Raw genomic sequence first — 21,434 nt, forward strand, 5'->3', positions numbered from 1 at the left:
TCTAAATGTTCATTTACACGAACAGGTCGTGAATATATCTTTTGGTTTAGGTTTTCAACACATGCATTACTCAGTCCTTTGAAAATACTCTCAGTTTAGTGAACAATGTGATTTTTCTGGTGGAAGTAGCATACAACTTTTGTACTACAATTCCCATGATTCAAAACACGCATTGGTTGTCTCGCGATTTTTCTCCCACTTCCTCACCCCTGTAATATAGCGAGAGAAACCCCGTCAATCCTTCCTTTCCAAGATGGCACCGAAGCCGAAGAAGGAAGGTGCGTGAAGCCTTAGTAATAATTTCGTTAAAATACTTAAGAAATATTATGGAAACTGGCATTTTATCCGCACAGAGTCAATATGTTATACTTCCTCTTTCTGAATACAGTGAATTATGCGCATTATTTTGTCTTTACACTCACAGTTTATGAGGTTGTAAGATACGGTGCGGCATGTGGTTGGCTAGCTAGTTAAGCTAATGTCTTAAATTAATGATATTGTCATGTTTTGCTTCATTGGCTTCATATTACGTGCAGCTGGTAGAAATATGTATTTAGGTAGCCCATATTATGTAGATAGAGCAGTCTTGATCACGTCACTTAGCTGAAATTGTTAGCAAGTGTATCACGGCGCTATTGCTTGTATAAATGGCCTAGCTAACTAGTCCACGTGAAGGCTGAGGGTGAATTGCACACCAGATACTGGCAGCCAGCGTTAGGCATGGCCAGTGTAATGTCTCATAACATAATACCGTTTTTTGTTGCGTGTTGGGTTTTTTGCAATTTTCTTGTGAGATTCTGGGCATAAACTCAGGAGACAGACAGGGGACCCATGGAAAGCCATGAGCGATTTGATACTGTGGTACGAACTTGCTGCTTACCGCGACTTCGCTTCTGTGTGTCACACGTCTGTCTCCAGTATCAGGCTGTATATAGCTGGCCGTCATTGTCAGATTTACAAAAGGTTCATTTGGCCGCCAAATTGAGACTTACTTTAAGTGTTCACAGCTGACTATGGTTTGTCGGAGTATATGTTGACTAGGGCGTTGATAACACAAAATGAATGGTGCACGTGATGTCTAAATAGCGATCAAAGCATGACCTGCTATGATTCATACTAATTTAAAACTGATGCACCTCTGTACATGTAGAGTTACCGAGTTTTATTTAAATAATGGCAGGCTATTTTCAGATCTTTATTTTTCTCGACTTTTTAAAAAGTCTAACTGGTGGTATTTTCTTATGTTGTACCAGCAAAACCACTGAAAGTAAGGTTTAAAGTGTAGGCAGTAGATAGTGTGCTGCTATCTATGTGTAACTGCATGTAAAACCGAATCCCTTTGTCACAATTGTGACGAACCTGTATCTCCTCACCAATTCTGCAGCTGTCCCAGCCAAGACTGAGGCCAAGTCCAAGGCACTGAAGGCCAAGAAGGCCGTGCTGAAGGGCGTCCACAGCCACAAGAGGAAGAAGATCAGGACCTCTCCCACCTTCCGCAGACCCAAAACCCTCCGCCTGAGGCGGCAGCCCAAGTACCCTAGGAAGAGTGCTCCTCGCAGGAACAAGTATGTGTTTGGGCCTGCATATGTCTCGTCTTTAGAGGTGTTAGGGGGGGATAATGGCCAGGCAGTGTTTTAGGTTTGGTCCTTGGGTGTCCCTCCATGTCAGATTAAACCTTGAGGTTTACTTTTCTCTCAGATGGGGTGCAGATGATGGTATTTAGCGATCAAAGCATGATCTGGCATGATTACAGCTTATGAACGCTGATGCACCTCATAGCTGTGTAGTCTGTTCCAGTGGAAGGACAGTTAAGTGTTCAGTTACATAATGGGTTTCTAATGACCCCTACCTGTAAGGTTTATTCATACCTTTGAAGTCTGTTTTAGGGGAAAGACAGTTAAGGGTTTAGTGGAATAAGTGTCTGACATCCCCTGAAGAAATCAGCAATATTGGTAGACAAATTACGGTTTCTTCTATGGGCTTAGGTTTCAGGAATGATTTTGGATTTAATCTAAATGTTTTCTTCACCAGAGGAGTTAGCGCTAAGGTTGTAGTTGGACTACAAAGCAATTTACTGACCAGGTAAACCCATTGGGATGTCTTTTTTCAGGCTGGACCACTATGCCATCATCAAGTTCCCTCTGACCACCGAGTCTGCCATGAAAAAGATTGAGGACAACAACACCCTGGTGTTCATTGTGGACGTTAAGGCCAATAAGCATCAGATCAAACACGCTGTCAAGAAGCTGTATGACATCGATGTGGCTAAAGTGAACACACTGATCAGGTACTCTCAACATTTTAGTGTGTGTCCAAAAATTGACTTTTCTGAAGGTGTAGTAATCAGGAATGTTCAAGAACCGTATTAAAGATACTTTAACCTTTTAATGTGAGAATTGTATCAAAAGTAATTCATGTGAAAGTGATGTAAACTTTGCAGTGTCTGAAACGTGATGTTTTCAAAGGAACCACTGATTCACATGTGAATGGGCATTTTAAGCTTGTGCTTCAGCTGGAGTAAAAGTAGATAAATGAACCTTGTCCCATTTTCCTTGTTTAGGCCTGATGGTGAGAAGAAGGCATACGTCCGTCTGGCACCAGATTATGATGCCTTGGATGTTGCAAACAAGGTGAGAACCCTCAACCCTTGGCCAAATGTCATAAGGCCAGCAGTCCTTTTCATTTGCGATTATGGCCTCAAGTTTCAAATATGTATTTTATACTTTAAGGTAAAATACATTTTACGGTTTAAGGCGTTAGCAGACCACTTAGGCTTGCACATGTATTCAGCCAGACTCCAGTGATTTAAAATTACCCTGGTTTGGTCGTAATATATAAACAGGTCATATTGGTGAAAAATACCATATGGATCAGATTGTCAACGTCAAAGGCTGAATAAAGCTTTTGCTGAAAACATTAACCCCTGAGAATGAAGTGCCATACTATGTAAATACAGAGTAGATAGTTGTAATACAAGGGATTTCTGATCGCTGAGTTTCTGTTACCAAGGAAATAACAGCAACTTTGAGACATTGTGTTTGGCATTAATCAAGGAGGAATGTAACCCACATTATTGCAGTGTAGATGAACATAAATCTTGCAGAGAAAAATACTGGGGGAAACCCCTAAAACACTGCCGTATTGGTTTCCTGAGGGGGTTAATATTTTACCTTGAATGTCATTTCTTTTATCTTCATTAATGGAAAATCCAAGAACCCCTTTGCAGAAGACTGTTAGTCACTGACATCGTGTTGGGTGCTAAGTGTTTGAGGAGCAAGCAATGACAGTGTGTTTGTGGTTGTGGAAAAAAGTCTGTCCATTGTCAGTTTGAGTATAACCAAAATGGCTGTGGACCTCGCCTTGAGGTGGTGGTGTTTTTGCCTAAAGAATACTAACAGCTCAAAATTGTAACCAAGATCCTTTGGAATCCCCTTTCACTCATCTGAAATCTGAGACATTTTTATACATTTTCACAAATTTGTAAAGATAAACCCAAAATAGCCAAATGGCCTACCAGATTGATTTTTTTTTTTTCGTTCATGTGATGGAGTCTTTAAATGGCAGCCCACCATCTCTCATAGTTGGCCATTTAGGCCTTTAAGACTTTGTTTGGTAGATACGTATTGGCAACTGCTCAAATGTTCATGTTAATGGTTAGGCCTAGATTTTTTTTTTTTTTTACCTCTTAAATACCCTTACTCCCCGTCAAACACTTAGCTGAAATTTATAAGCCTTTCATTTTGAATTTCAGCACAGTTGTAAGCATGTCAGAGAGCCTTCACTCTGTCACTTGTGAATGTTCAGGCACTTCCACCTGAACTTTGCTGTGATGCGCTTGGGGAATAAGAAAACACGGAACATGTAAATCAGTGCTTATTGTTACAAACACATTACACTTACTACAATCTAGAAAAGACATTTATTTGTACATTATAATTTCAATAAAATGTTATTGGCAATATATTAGGAGGTCTTTGCTGGGTAGATCAACTTTACAGACCAGAAAACACCCGGGTGGACTGTTAACCAAGTGGAATGTATTGTGTGATTTCAACCCTGTTTAACTTCCAGTTAAGTTTCCTTATGTGCCTGAGTTAAAATTGGTCAGTACCCTAGTTACAGCACTTCATTCTAAGTACAGCTTTGCTCAAATGAAGTGCTGTGCCCTGTGGAACACACCTGATTTGGTAAAAACATTTGTGCCTTAAAGGTGATGAGACGGTTGGGTAAGGTCCGAAGTGTTCATTTAAGCTGCTGCTCATTTGGCTTTGTTTCAATGGAGGTGTAATTGGTTTGTAAATTAAGCGCTTATGAAGATGGGTAATAGTGATGTTAGTTCATCTCTCTTCTGTGCAAATGATGGAAACTATTTTTTTTGTGTCTGAATGACTGTGATGCATTCAAAGGAACCACTGATGCCTCAAGAGATTAACCTGAGAAACCAGAAATGTCTTAAACTTCACTGACTACATCTTTTTCTTCTTTTCCAGATTGGCATCATTTAAACTGTTCATCGTGACGTGTACAGAAAAATAAATGTTCTTAGAAATGTTTTCGTCTTGTTTCATTGACTCGAATTAACACTCCTACCTGAAGGACACTATACACAAGACTGACTAGTTAATAGCCACAGTATATCGGCCTTTACATTTAATACACTGCTGTGGGTCTAATTTTGTACAACGGTAATGAAAACATTCCACAGCTGATGTACAATTGTCCACACCCAGCAGATTTTGCTTCATAATTCAGATAGGAATAGTTTAAATGGTTGCAGGATTATCACGGGATTCAAGTTTTGTCTCACTTGCCACGTTGGCATACTTCAGTTTCTTAGATTAATCTGACTTTCATCTACTATGAAATGTTCACAGAATCCCAAATGATGGACTGGCAGTTATGTTCATATATCGCCAAAGTTGGAATGAATTTGGTTTTTGTTGTAGTGTTTAAGTGAAGTCGGCGCATTCATCTGAACACTGCTCAGTTGCAAGTTGTTTTAACTGGATTGAGGACAGTCTACCTCTAAAAAAATAGTATTTTTATATTAGTGGTACTACTGAATAGTAGTCTGTTAATGTATTATGTACTTTGAGGGTGATTACAGTATGCAGAATTAAATTTTTCTTGAGGTTATCCAAAATGTACTTGTAGCTTGTAAAGAATTATACAATAATCTTAAAAGTTTGGTGTGGATGTTGCTGTATGTAAATTGTCTTGACTTCCCTTTGAGTGACAGCACTGAGCATGCCTTTGGAAAGAGTCACTGGTTTTTTTCAACTTTGTGCGGAAGATGAATAGGTTGTGGCATTTTAGGAGGCTTCTCAACATGGCTTTTTGCAAAGGAGCACAAGTACCTGGGTAGAAAATATTGTAATGTAGTTGGCCAAGCTTAGCCTCTGATTCTAATTTTGCCTAAACATACTCAGTGAAATGCAATTCTAAAAAAATTCTAGACAAAGGCCTACCCTACTTTTCTGTTAAACCACAATGCACTAACACAGTACATACACCTGATATGTGCACTGGAATGTTCTCTACCATCTTGGTAACTAACTTGGCAACTAAAGAGTAGAGGTGGTGTTTGGGAGGAAAAACTTTGCTGTCTGATGTAGTCAGGCAATCTTTGCCTCTGGTACTAATGTTGCCTAATTCTTAAAAATTTGTAAAAACACAAGTATTAAATTTTCTTATCCTACTTTTCTATTAAGCTAGAAACACACTGACACAATACACTTGTAAAGCACATAAGTACATTGTGTACTGTCTTGATCTAATGGTATGTCTCGGTAAAAGTCGCTACACATACATCATCATTGTATGAATTTATACTTGGGAGGAATTCTTGGTACCTGCACAAACATGAACAAGGTTTTCATTGCCAGAATGAAGTGGCCATTCTGTCATCTTTATGTAAATGTTAAGAGGTCCCCTCAGGCTTTGTTTGGAAGGGGTGTGTTAGGGGTGAAGCTGTGCTGTCAGCTTTCAAGACACCTTGAAAGGAGCAGAACTGTACCCCAGTTGGTCCCCTTGACTTGGGATACTACTGCTGATACATACTTTGTTTTTGGCTGTAGTTGTGCAAAGCAACTGTAGAGAAGGTAGCAAAATCTGAGATTGCCGGTACTGGACACCATTATGCCTTGGTCAGAGACAGCTGAAGGATTATTTTCAGCGTGTGTTAGTTCATACACAGAGGGAGGGCATTAACGTCCTGTTCTGGAGCTAGCAACCACAAACACTGCTGAAGTATGCAGTCAATTTGTGGGAAGGCTGTAGGAGTCACTGTTCTCTAACCGCAAGGTTAACTAGTGGTACAGGAGGAGTGGTCAATTCAATATGACAAGGTGGGGTAGAGGTAATGCGTGGAAGAGTCCGGGTCCAGCCCCCTAATCAGTCCTTGAGGAACTTCGTGGAGCCATTTTGGACCGGGTGCACCTTGCGGCTGGGGAAGAAGTCGGCGCGCAGCAGCCGGTAGAAGTAGATGAGAATCATGATGTTCATCAGCACCATGGTGGACAGGAAGTAGCCGCCGTGGTCCAGCCAGGAGTAGTTGTGCAGGATGTACCAGGTGATGTAGAACTGCGCGCTGAGGCGGAAGGAGACGTAGGTGAAGAGGTTGATGAGCTTGTTGAGGGTGTAGAGAGGCGTCGACTGCGCCCCCGCCAGTTTGAGCAGCAGCCGCGTGTGCAGGAAGACGCTGTTCACCTCCACGAAGAGGGCGATCACCGCTCCCGCCACGTAGTGCCGTGTGTACAGCGCGTACAGGAAACACCAGATCACCTGTGGTGGACGGAGAGAGACCCACACGAGGAACATGAGCGGCCGTGCCACTCAAACATGGCCCATATCAGCACAAGCAAGGAGAGGAGCAAGACTGGGGAATGCCTCCTATGTCATGCCCTCTTTTTTTGTTGCTGGTAGGTAAAATGGCTTCAAGATGTTACATTTCAAAATGACAAGGCACCATAAGGGCAAAACTATCACAATCTAATCACAATCTAATATACCCTTTACACCCACCTTTATTCTGCCCTTCTTTATTATGCACAACACAAATTATACAAATTGAATTCTGCAAAACACAACTGCAAGTGCTTGAAAAAAGTGCGTTTTCCTGTGATTTGTTTTGTATGATTCTTCTGACAAGGCTGACACCTGCTGGCTAGCCTGTAAGTGGCACGGCAGCCTTACTTGCAAGTTTCACATCACTCATGCACAGGCATACAATCAATTTGACCCCAATACAATGTGGATGATTACTGGATGGATTATACCACCAGGATATTTGTAATAGGTGAGACTGAACTGTTGTGCCAGTGTCTTAACCACCAGCATTTGAAAACAAGTTCATATCAATCCTGACTCATAGACCTAACAGGTACAGACCATACACTTCTCCTGCTTACATAGTTTGGCAGTTTCTTCTGATTTCCAGGTTTTGACTTCTTTGAAGCAACTTGTTTTCCTTTTCTTGTCTGACCTATGACCTATGTTTTCTGGGTCATACACTGTGGATTCCATGAGACTTTAAGCACATGTTAAGTGTCTGTGTCATGCCTGACTCTGCATATGTGTCTGTGCTGTTGTCATGTGTTGGGGGGGAGGGGGGGGTGCTTGCTTATGCCTGTGTGCTGGACTGAGAGATGCAGTAGGTGACACAATTGTACGCTGTTTGTGACTCGGACAGACCAATAGGAGCGGAGCTGCTCTGTGTCGATCCGTGGTGCTCCTCTGCCCTCACATCACTCTGCACAAAGTCAGTGTTGTTCCTCCCCGGCAGCTCAGACACAGGGCAGCATTCACTGGGCGCACAGAATGACCGCCATGTGCCCCTCTAAAAATGACCCCCATTGTGTCACCGGGGGGGGGGGGGGGGGTCATTGACCCTGGCAAGACTGCAATATCATCAGGAATGGCTGACAGGGGGATGATTTTAAAGCGGTGAGAAACGGCGGAGTGCGCTAGCTACATTGCTGAGATGCCTCAGCGGGGCTTTCTGGGAACTGTGGGCTGAGGGGAAGCGACACCACTTCAGGCGTTCTGATGTTCTCGGTCTCCAGCAACACTTAATACTCCTCGTAAAACAAAGCAGGTTGAAAATGTCCCATCATGATCCCAGTCACTGGTGTGGACTTTTCTGGATTACTTTTGAACATCTTGCATAAGTAAGCATGGCATGGCAATTTATATAAGGATCACCCATTAGCAGCATATGCAATTATGAGAGCTTTGCCTTTTCTCAGAAGTTCATGCAATTAAGAGCACTTTTGCACACTATTGTTTCATAAATACACAGGTCACATAATGTCAGTTAAAAAAATGATTGTTTTAAGTAAATAAAACCTCCTATACTATAATCATTTTGATTTATCTCCATCTCTTTGTAATTATTAAAATAATTTAAGTTAAAACATACGTTATAATGAAGCAAGAAGGTATTAGTTACTGTTTAGAAATGGCAATCTTGTTTATCATGAAATACAGGTTCAGTAGCTGTTATATTAGCAATATAAACTTAGTTCTCTGCCTCCCCTATTTGTAAATTTACTTGGAGCACTTACCAGAGAGTGATGAAGCAAGAATTCCCAGGATCCCTTTGCATAGCCACTGAGAATGATGTCACAGGCATCCTGTATGAAGTAACCTGCCACCAGAAGAGATGGGTCAGTTTGTCAAATTTCCACAGTCAATTTATGCAGAGATACCTACTTCCATTTTTATCTGATGAACAGAGAGCATGAACCTACCTGCTTAAAGATGACAGTGTTTTTAAAAATATTGAAACTGGAATGGTAGATATACGATGAAAGAGCGCAACTACAACCATAGCTGGTGAGACTCCTTGTTCAAAAGGCACTTTTTGTTTCTTTAAAACTAAATCTATCTTGGCACTATGATGAAACAACCAGAGTGCCCCATAACAGAGCAGCGCTTCTGGGTGGGTAGACTCCCATAGGCATAAATGAATCAACTGGGATACACAGTCATCCAGACGGGGGTTTTTGCTCATTTGTTTAATAATGTTTACTGCCTGCTAGGTGGCATGGTCTTCACGTATCACCCCTAATGATTCAAGCCAGACACTATACAAACCGCCTGTGCTGTATGCCAGGTTCACATGCCCTGCCCAACAGGAATTACAAAAGCACAGGAATTAGGACTTCTTCTCTTGTCATACGCCTGCAAGCAAATAAACCTGTCATGAAGGAGGAACTGCTTTCATTGATTTAAGAACATACATAAGATAGGTGGATTTATGCGGTACCCGAGGTGTCCTGGCGTCAGAGGTACTTGAGCAATAGGTGAGACTGAATAGATTGAACACAGTGCACACTGCACATTTAGCAATGGGGCATCAGTGGGAAATTGGCAAAGTCAAGATTCCTATCATGGGAGTAAGTGGTCTGAGAAGTCAGGATTTGACCAAGGAGTTTCGCAGGGAGGGGGAGTGTGGCACTGACTGTGTCATCTAATTTTTATCATTGGTGCAATGGCTCAACTTTGATAAATAAGTTTCAGGCATTCCAACGAAAATTTAAATTGGCTCATGGTAGCTCCCATTCAAGTCAACAAGAACCCTCTCAAACATCACAAGGGCTTCTCAGATGTCAACATATCTGAACCTCAGTTTGGTTCAGCTTGTTGGTGGATGTGCAATATTTATCTTATCCCATCACACTATAAATACCAGTCAGGTGGAAACAAGATTCCCACCAAGCATAGTTTTGACAGCTCATCTTTGAGAAGAAAATATTTAGTGGATAAGAAGGAGGGCAAATGAACTGAGGTAGAAAAGTAGCAACTCCTTGGTAAAAACATTTTAATCAATTCAGCCAATGCACTGCAATATAAGAACACTTTAGTCAAAACTAAGGCAGGTTTTTGGTCTCATAAAACTAATCTTATGTGTCATGAGTGCAGTTTAACAAGCAATTTTCACTCAGCAATCTGTTTAGGATTGAGGCCTAGTTTTGGTATGGCTGACAGCACAGCTACCATGGTATTAATTATTTGTTCTCTGTAGGCAAGCTTGACAGAATATTTATTTTTGCTGTACATATGAAAAAAAACATATATGCATTTACTACTTTAGGACAGGACCTTCACAAGCAGAAGACTATAACTCTCTTTCCCATTCCCACTGCAATCAAGATTTCCCTCAAAATCACTGCCGTCAAAATTTCCCTAAACATGTCTGCTGTTTGCAGAATCTTGCATCTGCTCTGTGCAATAACAACCCGCTTTCTGTGGGGCTGCTTAAGATATCCAACCCCCTACAACACACACACACACACACACACACACACACACACACACACACACACACACACACACACACACACAAGCCCTGTGAGAGAACAGTTTACACATACTTGCTAAGCAGGGGAGAGACAAACATAAATGAATCTGATGAAGGGAAAGATTCAGGCATGATGTTCTCTCCTTCTGTAAACCTTCCTGGTCTCACTGAGGCAGGGAGCTGTTGGTTCTTGGGAGGGCACCATCAGTGAAGGCCTGCTGCACTTAACAGGAATTAAACAGAATTATAGCGAGACAGAGATCCGCTCTGTCTCTTCGCACTAATTAAATCAAGCTTCGAAACTTTGCATCAACATAATTACGCCCTTTATACCTGCAGAAGACTCCACGAATGGGAAGGAGCTGGATAATGTGTAGTGGTGAGTTATTCTGCTTTATTGATACATTCATTTAGGATAATGCCTATCCTCACAAATCAGAAAGTGTGCTGGGGTGGGGGGCTGTGTTCCATGGCTACTGGGGAAACAGATTTGTTGGAGGCCAGAGATCTGGAATTACTAGATCGGACACAGAGATTTATGGGTTATAGGATCACAGCTTTCATAATGGATAAAAATTACGCCTGAATTTCTACAAATATTTTGCTTCAGTCCCATCTGACATGGACGCCCTGCAGTCTGGCATACTTCTGCGTGTTTCTTTCGTAAAACGCAACCACCCAGTCGTCCTGTTTCGACACTTTCATTCAAAACGTCAAACTTGTCCCGAGGACCGATGTAAGCAGCAACACAGATCTCCGAGATACTATGAGACTGTCTGTGTCTGTGAAGACCTTTTACTGCATCATCATTGATTGCTATGGCAACCTCGCAGAACAAACACAGCAGCCACCCCCACCCCCACCCCCCCCCCCCACCCCCCCCCACTGCCAGTCCCACCCCTGAGCCTTTTCCCCTGTGTCTGAACGCTGCTGCACCCTGGGCGCGCTTGTTTTCCTGCCCTTTGCAGTCGTTATACAGAGCATTACACAACGCAGCCTCCCCCCCCCGCCAGGTATGCAACAGGTGAGCCGGGCAGATCTATTGTGTCGAACACCTTCTCGTGACTAGCTATGCTGGAGGGAGGTGCTGTCTCCAAGGCGAAGTTAATAGACTGTCACCCTTTATCAAAAGAAAAGAAAAAAACCCCTTTCCCCTCATTGCCTCCTAGGTAGGACTACATCTCTTATTTCTGAAGAGAGAGAGTGTGTGCTTATATGTGTGCTTATGTATAGCTGAGCATGTGGGTGTCTACACTCCTCTCACACTGCACGACTTGAAGACCAGGTTACTCATTTCCTATCACCAGCATGCCAACGGGCTTGCCCTGAGCAATGCAGAGTCAACAAACACAAACCCTTACGACCAAATGAAAGGAAAGGTTCCCTTTGACAGGAAGTATCTAGAAAAATAGGGAAACCGCATGATTTATGGAGCTAATAATAACAACTTTACACACAGCAACAATTTTCTCACATTCTCCTTCACACCGAGACAGTGAATTCCCGCTGTGCGCTTTACGCAACACTTGAAAAAATATTACATAAACAGGTCCGGATCCTCTATAGCTCCCAGGAGCAGGGCACTAAAGTAGCCTGTACTGAAGGGCTCAGTCCTCCAAAAGAAATCTTTCTGTGGAGTGAGAAGCTGTGTTCGCACATGCATTAGGAGGTCTGACCTGACTGCGCTATCTGTATGCAAGTTAAGGCGAGAGATAAGGTGTAACCTTCAGAGCGAAAGGGCGGAGACTCACCTGTGGAGATGCAGATGAGAAGGTAGGACAAAGGGGTGAAGGTGGAGTAGATCTTGTACAGCATCTCTGGACAGAGGACCATACTGGGCAGAGCAAACAGCAGTTAATGCAGGGGAAGTGATACAAAGATTGAAAAATTATTTAAAATAAACCATCCACGCTCATTCTTTGCATTACTATCCGACAATCATGTGGGAATAGCGTTGTCTAATTTTATACTGACGGCACCTTTAGTTGTCCCAGCTATGTAGACATTTACATTTATTCATTTAGCAGACGCTTTTATCCAAAGCAACTTACATAGGTTACAGTTCTTTACAATGTTATCCATTTATACAGCTGGATATTTACTGAGGCAACTGTGGGTTAAGTACCTTGCCCAAGGGTACAGCAGCAGTGTCCCAGCAGGGATCAAACCTGCAACCTTTCGGTTACGAGTCCTGCTCCTTAACCACTATGCTACACTGCCGTAGACAGAGAAAAGACCAAAGACAGAGCAGTGAGTTTGAATCAGCCCTATTACAGCGGGAGTTCTGTTACTCGTGTGTCGCTCATTGTTTCCTTAGTTACTGTGTTGTTGATGCAAACGCGGAGCTGAATGTCATGAAATCTCACAAGGCGAGCGCTTACAACGCAAGAGGGCAAAAGTTATAGGTCGGGTTGGGTGAGTTCATCTTCACCTTAGGTCTGCATTTTTGAGGTTAGACAGGGACATCTGAGAAATGCATTTAAATTAAAAAAAAACTGAACGAAAAAGACTGAACAATGGCAATTAATAAGCTGCGATTTTAAAATTGGTTTTAACTGGTTTGGCCCCCACCACCCCTGTTCTCTGTAGTCTGCATCTCTCCCTTTGCTGGAATTTACCACCCTTAACCAACACTCACACCCACAGTACTTTCACAATCGCCTGGTTAGCAGGTTTTTCCTGTTCATCATTACGGCTCATGTTCATGGCTAATCCCATTCATTACCAAAATCAGACAGGGGACACTGCTGTTGTATCCTTGACCAAGATACTTCTCTTAAATCACCAACACAAAACGTCAGCATGTTGCAGAGTGTGAGTGACAATACGCTGACATTACGCTGTAAGCAAAGTAAACTGTCATGGTGAATGAAAATAAAATGTGATCCATGTAATCTTTGATGCTGACATGTTTTCATGAGATACTTGGAGAACTGGTGGGAGAAACACCCCACGCTGCTTCTGAGATTAATAACTAATAGCAACCTACAACCATATGACTGGTGCTAACTCGGTCAAAGTAAACATACAGCAATGTCAGCTTATCAGTGCAATTGATATGTGATATGTGAGTGAAAGGAATATTCCTCAGGCAGAAATGCCTGACATCTAAATGTATTTCTGCTCTGAGCTGTTTAATGTCTGCTCGGAGTTGTACTGTTTGAATAGGCTAAATACTACAGTTTGCCTTCTTATTTCCCCCAGCACGTTTAACCTGATTTTATGTCTGCAGCATATTTTGTCCCTAAGCATGTACAGTACAAAAGAGCAGTTGTGGGCAGGGTTAGACTGAATTGTAGACAGTCTGTCAGCTGTGTGGCTGTCTCTTGTTGTAAAGTAATTAAGTGTTGAAACACTTCATGCAAGTACCTGCAACTGCGCTGAAACACTCAGAAAACTATAAGGAAAACATTTTCCCCCAAAAAACTGGTAAACGTTCATTTTTGTTTAATGACAAAATTCTTTTAATCTGAACGACAAAGTTGTTGTCTTCACAGTCTATTCAGTTCAGTGTGGCACCTCCATTTGTCTGCTCTAGTTTGTCTTGTGTCAGCTGTACCCTAGGATTTCCCTCCCCATGTGAGACAGCCTCTCTGTCGCTCTCCCGTCTCACTTCTCACCCTGTCTGAACACGCTCATTCTGGGCGCTGCCCCTCCGCCTTTGACGGCTCAGGGAAACCCTCTGCCAGCAAAATTATCCATTGAAAAAAATCAGTGCAGAAAGTCAGCGCCGCTGGACTCACCAGGTGACGGCCAGGGTTCCAGTGAGCAGGGAGTGCACCAGGGACACAGAGAGATTCTTCCACTTCCAGGCGCGAAACGCATCGCTCTCCACAGCTTTGGGACGAGGCAGGGTCTGCAGGAGCCGGTGGACGACCCTGAACATGAGAGAGGAGGCAGCCACGAACAAGCCAGGGCGTAGCTGCATTACAGACAGCAAGCCCTCCATCTTCTCCTCCCCTCTCTCTCGTGCGCTCTCTCTCTTTCTTTTCTTTTAGTACTTCTGTTCCTCTCTTTCCCTCACCGTCCCCAGTGTGAGGGTTGTGCGTTCTGTGGGCGGGGCCAGTCGGGGAGTGCCTGCGTCTCATTGGCAGTTGCCAGAGAAGCATGCATGTATGAGTGAGAGTAACCGGAGGAGGGCGTGTGCTCCCAAGTTTTTTTCCCAGAGCCGGGCAGCCCGGTCCCACACATACATGCAACTGCAGACCCCAACCCTCACAAGCACTCTACTTCCTGACCACGTGCAGGGGGCTCGCTAGGGGTCCCTGTGGCTGCTCATTCCAGCTCTGTGTAGCTTCCTCCACTGTGTGTGTGAGTGTGTGTGTGTGTGTGAGAGACTGTTGTTGTTCCAACAGTTAGTGTTACGCTGGGCTGGTGGGGAGAGGGAGGAGTGTGTTACCCGGGGCCTGGTTTTACAAAAACCATTGAGCAAGGGAGGGGCTGGGATAACCGCCTACATTCTGAACAAAAACAAGAATGCTGTGAAACTGAAATCGGTCAGTAGAGGCGCATTTCCAGCCGGTGCTTGCTCTGATTGCACAATTAGTGTCTCCGCCATCTGTAGTGGAAATCCAGAAAATGTTAATGGTGTTGAGCTGTCTGTTTAGGGCGGTGCTGTGGGTAGCACTGTCGTCCACGGTTTGAGGACTAAACCTGGCTCTGTTTCTGTGTAGTTTGCTTTTTTCTCCTCTGTCCTTTGGGGGCTCTGGATTCCTGCCAATGATATGACAGCTAAGTTAATCAGCCTCTGTAAATTTTACCCTTATCTGTGTGTATGTGTAGCCCGTACTGGGCTAGCTGTCAAGCTCTGGCCCTCTGCAGCCCACTAAAGGACAATGGAGGATCAGATGACACTAGTCTCTCAATGTTGTCCGTTCGTGGACCCTGAAAAAGTTTTCTTTCTTCTGATTCTGAATGAGGGTCGGCCAACTTCCGTTTTTGTACCATTCATGTGATCACTAGTGTAGTGGTGATTTGTTACATCTGTTGCCTCATACTATGTGATCTAAATACTGTGACATTCAGTCATCTGACTCTTCATCTGACTCTGTCACTGTACAGTGTTTCTCAGATGGCATATAATAAAGGCTTTACATATTGTACGTCAATATAGCAAATACATATTCCCCATGTCTCATAATTGTGAATGTTTTATATTCATAGCAGTCTGTCTGAGCTTCATGGTTTCATGACACTTTGCATATCCATATATTCTTCCTCTATAAAATGGTGGGCCTTTTAAACAAGTCAGCCTAGAGAACAGGTTTTGCATACCACAGAATATGAAAATAAGACAGTATAATAAGACAGGATAAAAGGTGCCACTCAAAGCCACCTGTTGGTTTAAACAATGCCATAAGTTGTTGATATCAGTTATTCAGTATTATATACTTTAGAATAGATACCTTTACTGAACATCAACAAAGAGAAAATGAGCTTTTGTATCAAATCTCCACATACATTAAAATCCAAATACACTACCTCTATATTAGCGGCAGCTCATAATATTTAATCTGTGCAGATTTACTATCATTAGTTAATTTTATTTTTATTCCATTATAACATTTATAAAAGATAGCCTGTCATATATCATTAAATATGACAACATACCAGTGCTAACTTTTGTTATTCACACAAAATTAAAAAAAAAAAAAAAAAAAATATGAACAGCCTTTAAGACGTGAAAAATCATACGTACTTTGGTGAAAGAGTAACCTCGCTGACCATGCGCGTGTCAAGTCTGGCTATTCGCCACATTCCAGCGGCCGCAATTTATGTAAGAAGGGTTTTATGAATTATTAATAATCAAAACAAGTATACTTGTGATTTCTGTTATTGGCTGCCAATGCTAAAAGTTGAAATGCTGGTTGGTGCCTCCTGCGTATACAACAAGGACACACGGCAAGGTTTTTTTTTCTGTTTCCGCAAGCAAAATCTGTAAACAAAGGTATCACGCTTTCTAATGAGCAATTTAGCAGTGAGCGCTTTCACGTCCCTCGTTGATTGAACAGAATGCCTCCCATTGCACGTCTGGGGAGAACAAGAGATCTGCATTTTGGTGTTACAGTCGCTGGTTTTAAAATAACGGTGGACATCCAGACAAGCGATATGAGATGTTTTCAAGAAGGTGTTTTATGCCAATATTGTGACGTAATAAACACGGATTTTGAAGAGACGGCTGCTACACACTGATTGCGCTCCCAGATCATCAGAGGGTTCATTTGATTCGTCCAACTGTCCAATATGATTATCTCAGTGTTGGAACAGAGAGTCACCAGACGCGTTGCCTCAGCGAGAATATCTAACCACTGTTGTCATTGAAAGTTGTGTCTTCACATAATTATATTTGAGAGAGGCGGAGACGGAAGCGGAGTGCAAGTTATCATGTTATCATCAGTCTCATCTCTCATGCCATTCAACGGCGTAAGAGTTTTCCTTTGAGATACAGGCCTACTCAGATTGACAGGGGTGTGTCAGTTGCGAAACAAGGTTATGTAACAAGGTGTAATGGCAATGTTAGCAAAGTACAACCCATTTTAGCATTCTATAAACATTATATATAACATTATATATTTATATATATATATAACAACCATCCCTACCTTTTCCTGGAAAAAAACCTTTGTAAAGCAGATTGTTGGGAACGAATTTCATTCTCCCACAGGTGAAATGTAATCACGGGGGTTACGTTCCTGAACACCTATAGCGTTGTTGCTGTTGTTTTTAATATGCATGCACTTGAAAGAGTTTAACCCACCACTATTTATAGGTCGCCACAAGAAATTATTTGTGGCAACGTGGGGTTAGGGGGTCCAAGTCATGCTATTACAGATTTAGAAAGGACTGATTCTAAACCATATGTTTAATCTATGTCGCAGCTTTGAGGTGACGCATCTTGACAAAAAGCAACAAACAATGAGAAAGGTTGATTTACTATGTACCACTAATGCCACATGGGGGTGCTGTGGATCAATACGTTAACCAGCATTTTTGTCTCGCTGTCACAGTGTCGACATGACGTAACTAAGTACCATTGACGCGTATACAGTATTCTATGTTTTATGCATGTAGATGCTGCGGGGCACATAGCTTATTTCTAGCCTTCATTATGTAATTCGAGGCACAGTTTATTTTCAGCTTTCCCTGTGTCAGTTGCAGTGACAAGACAATCCACTTTTTTGAGAACTTATCTATCACAGCTAACCCATAAAACTCTCATGTTTAATGTTAGTTAGATTATTATTTATATATCTCATTCATATCCTCATGCTGCTGGCCACTGTCTTCACCTAAACGTGCTGTCTGTGCAGACGTCACAAAGCCCAATACTTGTTACAGAATCTTATCGACAGAACCTCAGAGCTTCTAGTGCCAACTGTCTCTGAAAGTTTTAAAACCTGTTGAGAACACCCAGTACCATTGAGTCCAGTTTTTTTTTTTGTTCTGTTATCATTCAATATAGCTATTTAATTTCAAATGTCATTTTTTCATGAAAAGTGAATTGAAACTGCATCACTTATTCATGTGCACAGCGGGGAGATGATCCTCTGTTTGGGCTAGAAGACATTTCATGACAGCTTGCTATCGAAGGCTCTGTTTAGTATGCAGCACTGCAAGCCCGTGGGTCAAGACAGGGAGGTTCAACAAGCTCAGACAAGCCAGCCTTGTTTTGGTGCAACAACAGCGTTTTCATGGGCTCGCCACAGGGAGTCACTGTGACACCTCAAAAGGGCCAGCCACAGAGACAGAGGTGGCCTGGGAATTCTGGGAGAAGGCAGCAGTAGGAGGGCCCTACAGGGGACATGAGTCACTTATCGGTCCGTAGAAAAGGAGATCTCAGCACGACAGTCTTCAATGATCCATAGATGTCATAAAAGGAAGTAAAACATCATTTTCTTACATTGTCTCCTCGCTTAGTGGTTACCCAAGTTAGACTGCATGTTTTGCATATTATTTTACATATATATATATATATATATATATATATATATATATATATATATATATATATATATATAGGAGAGCTTTTATATTTGCTGTTCAGGTACCTGTGATCCACCCAGACCTTGAATCAACAACCTGCTTTTAAATCCATTTCCCTATCTGCTGCACCACATGACTCCGGCACAGCAGTCCTGGAGGGGGTTCGGTGAGCTCAATCTGCATAGCGCAACATGACAGTGACAAAGCAACTGCCGTGTGACGCTGATCGCTTCAAACAGGACACGTCAAAATACGATCACAAAACACAACAAAAACAACAGTGTTGTTGTGCAAAGTAATCACGTGGCTATGAGATGGATCCTCACATCTGCTAGTCAAATGTTATTCAAGCTCCGGGGTGTTTACACACATGTGGAAAGATCCATATGCTGTCTGACGCACAGACACACAAATACACACAGATGCACAAACACAAACACACATACACACACACACACACACACCCATGTGTTCTGATGTGTGTTCCTCCATCGCATTGACTGGAGCTATGCAGGGCAGTGGGAGAGAGCTCACGTCCTGATCCAGAAATGCTCATGAAAAGAAGGCCTTATTAAAGTCAAAGCACTGTAGTACAGTCACAGTTGAAGAGAAAATGAAAAACATTGATATTCTCAGCCCTCTGTAGATCTCATCATTAAATAACATACTGGAATGTACCTTGCATCATATTACATGAAATGAAATTACTTGGAATCAGCAGACCAGAGCCACTTCCAGCAAAAGAGAACAGAAGTGTATCCACCCAAGTTAAATGAGCAACTGTGTCAGACCTGGTTAACAACACTCCCAGATCAGAAAATGCTTGCACACTGAAACATCAACACAAGTTATCTTATGCTAATCTGAAACTAATTTAACTGGAAGAAATGGAGAATGTGCAATACCGTAAATCACCCACAATGCCAATAAATCGCATAATATACCATAACTCATGGCAATGATGCAAGTACACAAATAAGAAGTAAGTAATAGAATTAATACAAACAGTGGGGTGCAAACTGAGAACTATGGAAGCTATCTTGAAAACAGGGAGGGTTTTAGCCATTTACTTCGTGTGGTGAATTCTTGTAAAGGACGAAAACATCAACCTCTTTTTTTTTTCTTGATGTTCCATTTCATCTCTTCCATTCGATTAAGGCAGATCGATAGAAAGAATTCTGTGCCTGTGCTCCATGGTGGGCAATATTGATCATGTGTGGCTCTTATTAGGTAATAATGTTGTTTGAAGTGCTGTCATTTTATTGCTAAACTTAAATGATGGTCTTGGCTCTCTCACTCTCCTCCAGCACTTTCTGCCTTTATTTCCTTGGTGATAGACATGAAGAACCAATGTCTATCTGTATTTCAAAGCCTGTACTTATAATAACATCCCCCCACACCCTCACCCCCACCTCCACCCAGCCAGTATTGTTTTTTTTTTTAATTTTTCAAAAGTGTTGAAAGAACATTTATTGGAAGAAATTTGTAACATCTTAATTCTAAGCCATAGAAACCTGGGGATGATTCTTAATAAGGCGCGTCAAAACTGAACCAACTGCTTACTCCTACACAGGAGACAGACTATGAGAACAGACGAGAACAGACCAGAGGACACACGACACCACAGTGGCAGAGGACACGGTTACACAACCCCCAGGACTGTGAAAGGATATCTGGTGTAAAAAGTCTGCGTGCATGCCGCATGCTTCACTACTTAGCCCTTCCCGAGGTCTCACTTTTTACACCCACGTGAGAACTCATGTTCTGCTCAGGGCTGACACCACAGCGATGTTATCACCGAAACCAGCCCATTCCGGCTGTCCACTCAGGTGTTTCGGGTGCACAGAACCTTGAGTTTCCTTTTCACTGATCCTCCATTATGTTTCCTTTACCATGAGGGCCAATTTATGTACACAAAATGACATTTTTGAGAGATCTTGTTTTCTATTTTGTACCAATGGATATGTACAGAGTATGGAGGAGTGGGTGTACTGCAATGTTTTGTCACTGTAATTTTCATTCTGTGAGGCCCATTCTGGCATTGTTGGACACTCCCTCCTTGAGTATACACACACATGTGCGGCCACACACACACACACACACACACACACATACTCACACAAAAATGCACACACATACACCTAATGCTCCTTCAACCAGCTGGATAGCATATTTATACTCTCTCTCAGTGTTAGTACGGTGTGCTCGGTCTGGGCCTTCAGCGGACACCACGCTCAGTGAAGAGGAATGCAAGGCAGAGGGGTAGGGAGCTCGGCGAAACCGCAGCCATTCACACGATAAGGCTGCGAAAAATGCACTGCCGAAACTGCCTCAGCATTTATACATTTCACACATCGCTCACTGAAAACACAACAGGCTAATAAAACACTTCACCTGTGACAGAGAAAAAAAAAAAGAATGAATGTGCTGGAAAATCAGAAACAGAAACCGGTTATCTTTTCCTGTTGGCCTTAGATTTCCTAATGCATTTGTTGGCTCATTAATGGTCAGGTCATACATAACAAACAATGGCCTTCTGTTACTTGAGTTTCACACACACGCAGACACACACACACACACACATAACAGCAACAACTGGCAAGTAACTGAAAAATATAGAAACTGTTCTCAAAATATGGGTGGCTTTCACCATTTCCTTTATTCACATGGTAAATTCTAGAAAAGGGAGAGAAAACAACAACTTCTCTTTATTCTTGGTGCTCATTCAACTTTTGTGGTCTCAGAAAACAATAGCTCTTCATGTTTTCTTCTTTAAGGGCATTCAGAGTCTCAAGTTCTTGGCTCCCCTGTACAGAAAAAAAGTTTGCGACACGGGGATCAATACGGTTTCTTTCGAGACATCAAGGCACGCGGTGTCTGAAAGACACAAGGATTCAGTGAGACGTGGAATGAATGTTCCAACCACAGAGGGAGTTTTTTTTTTTTTTTCTTCACTCAGGCTCCTTAACAAGGAAGTAAATAAATCACAATGTACATCAAGGCCCGTCTATCACCGGCTCTGCGTGGTTTCCGGGACACCTCAGCTCAGGATGAGGCAACATGCAACCATTTCAGAAATGCTGTCAGAATGGGTTTGTGCAGAATGCCGTTGGGCTGAAGTGTCTGCCCTTACCCTATGGGGCAACAA

General features: G+C 42.4%; 2 protein-coding genes and 4 non-coding genes across 6 annotated transcripts; 5 read left to right on the plus strand and 1 right to left on the minus strand.

The window, feature by feature from the left end:
- Nucleotides 1-204: 204 nt before the first annotated feature.
- On the plus strand, nt 205-4,553 carry rpl23a (ribosomal protein L23a). Its single transcript, XM_036524645.1, has 5 exons — nt 205-278; nt 1,385-1,565; nt 2,111-2,287; nt 2,561-2,630; nt 4,491-4,553. Exons 1-5 carry the CDS (start codon nt 254-256, stop codon nt 4,503-4,505), a joined length of 468 nt encoding a protein of 155 aa, XP_036380538.1. The 5' UTR covers nt 205-253; the 3' UTR covers nt 4,506-4,553.
- Nucleotides 1,065-1,137, plus strand: LOC118775821. Its single transcript, XR_005004885.1, has one exon. It is a non-coding gene; the product is annotated as a small nucleolar RNA Z17 (small nucleolar RNA).
- LOC118775820 lies at nt 1,703-1,773 on the plus strand. Its single transcript, XR_005004884.1, has one exon. It is a non-coding gene; the product is annotated as a small nucleolar RNA Z17 (small nucleolar RNA).
- Nucleotides 2,417-2,480, plus strand: LOC118775816. Its single transcript, XR_005004880.1, has one exon. It is a non-coding gene; the product is annotated as a small nucleolar RNA SNORD42 (small nucleolar RNA).
- LOC118775817 lies at nt 4,351-4,421 on the plus strand. Its single transcript, XR_005004881.1, has one exon. It is a non-coding gene; the product is annotated as a small nucleolar RNA SNORD42 (small nucleolar RNA).
- An 88-nt stretch (nt 4,554-4,641) lies between the features above and the next one.
- On the minus strand, nt 4,642-14,300 carry tlcd1 (TLC domain containing 1). Its single transcript, XM_036524644.1, has 4 exons — nt 14,047-14,300; nt 12,055-12,137; nt 8,565-8,647; nt 4,642-6,783 (listed from the first exon to the last, which is right to left on the minus strand). The coding sequence occupies exons 1-4, from the start codon at nt 14,250-14,252 to the stop codon at nt 6,394-6,396; spliced, it is 762 nt and encodes a 253-aa protein (XP_036380537.1). The 5' UTR covers nt 14,253-14,300; the 3' UTR covers nt 4,642-6,393.
- Between the last annotated feature and the right edge of the window lie 7,134 nt (nt 14,301-21,434).

The sequence above is a fragment of the Megalops cyprinoides genome, chromosome 3, assembly GCF_013368585.1.
Source record: "Megalops cyprinoides isolate fMegCyp1 chromosome 3, fMegCyp1.pri, whole genome shotgun sequence".
Lineage (NCBI taxonomy): Eukaryota > Metazoa > Chordata > Actinopteri > Elopiformes > Megalopidae > Megalops > Megalops cyprinoides.